Genomic DNA, 2,471 nt, shown 5'->3' with positions numbered 1-2,471 from the left:
CAGCATTCAAAGCTCTAATAAGGACTGAAGTATTAAAATTAAGTGGACTTTGTCCTCTTTTCTCTCTTTGAAATGGACACCATCGAGGATAAGCAAGAGTATCCCGATCATTTCTCTGCAGCTGACACGGTATTCTACATTGAGAAATTCTTTGCTCCATGAACTTGAATAGAAACAGGGAGTGAAGAATCGGGTGCTTGTTTAGGTTCTTTGCTTTGAAGTTAGATCAATAGGTAACATACTGAACAAGCCACAGTGCTTTCTTTTCATTTTCTGCAAAATGGTTTATTTTGCTGTTTACTACGGAAAAGCTACAATACAATATCATGTGAACACAAAGAACTGAACTTTGTAGCACTGTAAAACATATACCGTCACGAGGAATTGAGAAGCCAGGAAATGCGGTGTGGCACCTACATTTGCTCATCTCCCATAATACTCCTTAAGTGTCAAAGGCACTTGCCGAAATGGCTAAATTAGGGATTATAGGATCTAAAATAATGACATACAACTAAGATATAAAAACAATGTTTGAATTTTCTTATAGATTGATCTCTGACATTTTACTAAATCCTAAGACATATACAATTTACAGCTTTAAAATATATGACTTCTTTTCAAGTGAAAAGAACTGAATGAAACACCATAAGAACCCTTTTATCTCTAGGTTCACCTACTTCAATCATGTTACCTCTTAGCACACACTGGAAATCAGCCCTCACTTATACACCACCAGCAAGGTGTGACTTCTGGGGCACAGCCATACACACAGGAACTTGTAGCTGAGAGACACAACAGGGTGTGGTCCTTTTTATAAGTTTAAGCTTACATGTATCCCAACTGGATTAGCAATGTTTTTCTTCTCATCCCTGCTAACCTGTTCTAAGTAGACTTGTAAAATAAAACAAGAGCCAGAATAAAAGTGTGTTCCACCCCTTATTGTGCTTGATATATGAAAATAAATATCCAAGTGAGACTAACATCAGACTTAAAGAGAAGGCCCATCAGCACATGCTGGTGCCCACATGTAGTCTTAGCTACTTCTGAGGCTAAGTTGGAAAGATAACTTGAGCCAGGAATTATTTGATCAAAAAGAAAAAAGGCTGCAGGGTGTGGTGGCACATGCCTCTAATCCCAATCCCAGCACGTGGAAGGCCAATGACTCTTTGTGCATCTGAGGCCAGTCTGGGTCATACAGTGAGACCATGTCTCAAAAAAGCCAAAGCCAAAGCTGAAGCCAAAGCCAAGCCAAAACCAAAACCAACACCAAAATCAACACCAACACCAGCACCAGCACCAGCTCCAACCAATCAATCAACCAACCAACCAACCAACCAACCAACCAACCAACCAACCAACCAATCAACCAACCAAAAAAACCATGACACACAAGATAGACTCAGACTCTGTCAGTCTAAGGGAGGGCACATTTATATGGACAAAGATGGCCCCTTTCTGTTTCTTCTGAGCTATTGCCTTTATGCTGTTATTTGACAACCCCCACCCCCATGTGTTTAGACTGACTCATGCTCTTACTATCTTATTAAACTGACTCTGATAACATTTCTATGTGAAAACACAAAATCTATTAGTAGTCCAGTCCCTAACTTAGTAACACTCTGACTCAATACAACTAAGAACATCTAATAACATTTGTTTTCAACACTATAAAAACTTCTTGCATATTTCCTAGCCACAAAATATATATGAGATGTAAATACAAGTCTGTTTGGGCTACAGTGTCAACAGGACATAGAACAGGTGTTAAGTGACAAGGACATAGGTCAGGCTCTTGTCACACCTGAGCCTCACCCTGTGTGTGTGTTCGCATTTACAGGGCACCCACATGTCATACAGAATAGAAAGGTGCTGGTTTCTGCTATCAGAATGCCAACATTACTTTCTAACACAGAGCCTAGGAGTGAACTGTAATGACAGTCTACAGGAACGCCATTGCAGATACCTCCGCATCTGATGTACCTTTTCTCCATTTTAAATAATGTTCCATCATCAATACCGGACCTTCTCTTAATCAATACATTTCCCAGTTTATAAACTTTTGGGACAATTCCCAATGAGTTTTGTTAGGACAAAGGAACCAAAAGACCACAGGCAACACTGGGTTGTGATGGAGAAGCAACCCATTCATCACAAACTGCTGCAAGGGAAGAGGCTTCTGTTACAGACAACCACAAGGGCACGCACCAGGCATGGCATGGTGACCTGAGTTCACTGGGCATCAACTAACATTAGCAAAGCTACTTGAATTTTTCTGTTGATCTTCACTGTTGGTAAATAATGATAGTTTTGATGGTGGTAAAACTTCATTTTTTCAAGTGCAGGATGATCTGAGCTGAATGAGAAAAAGAATGATTAAGGAGGGAATGAAGGCAGGCCTGGCATCAATCTGACAACTGTTTCTCTTCTGATTTGTTTGCTTGGTTGGCTTTTCTTTTCTTTTTCTCTCTTTT

The 2,471-nt window shown here is 40.0% G+C and overlaps 1 protein-coding gene across 1 annotated transcript in view; it reads right to left on the bottom strand.

Moving 5' to 3' along the window:
- Positions 1 to 259: 259 nt before the first annotated feature.
- Vamp4 (vesicle associated membrane protein 4) overlaps positions 260 to 2,471 on the bottom strand; it is a 28,713-nt gene continuing 26,501 nt past the window's right edge. The window contains exon 8 of the mRNA XM_031387271.1: positions 260 to 2,353. Within this exon, the coding sequence (XP_031243131.1) occupies positions 2,325 to 2,353 (29 nt within the window). The 3' untranslated portion in view covers positions 260 to 2,324. The remainder of the gene's footprint in view (positions 2,354 to 2,471) is intronic.

Source organism: Mastomys coucha, unplaced genomic scaffold, assembly GCF_008632895.1.
Source record: "Mastomys coucha isolate ucsf_1 unplaced genomic scaffold, UCSF_Mcou_1 pScaffold1, whole genome shotgun sequence".
NCBI lineage: Eukaryota > Metazoa > Chordata > Mammalia > Rodentia > Muridae > Mastomys > Mastomys coucha.
The sequence above is the reverse complement of the archived record's forward strand: the minus strand, read 5'-3'. Positions and strand labels throughout refer to the sequence as shown.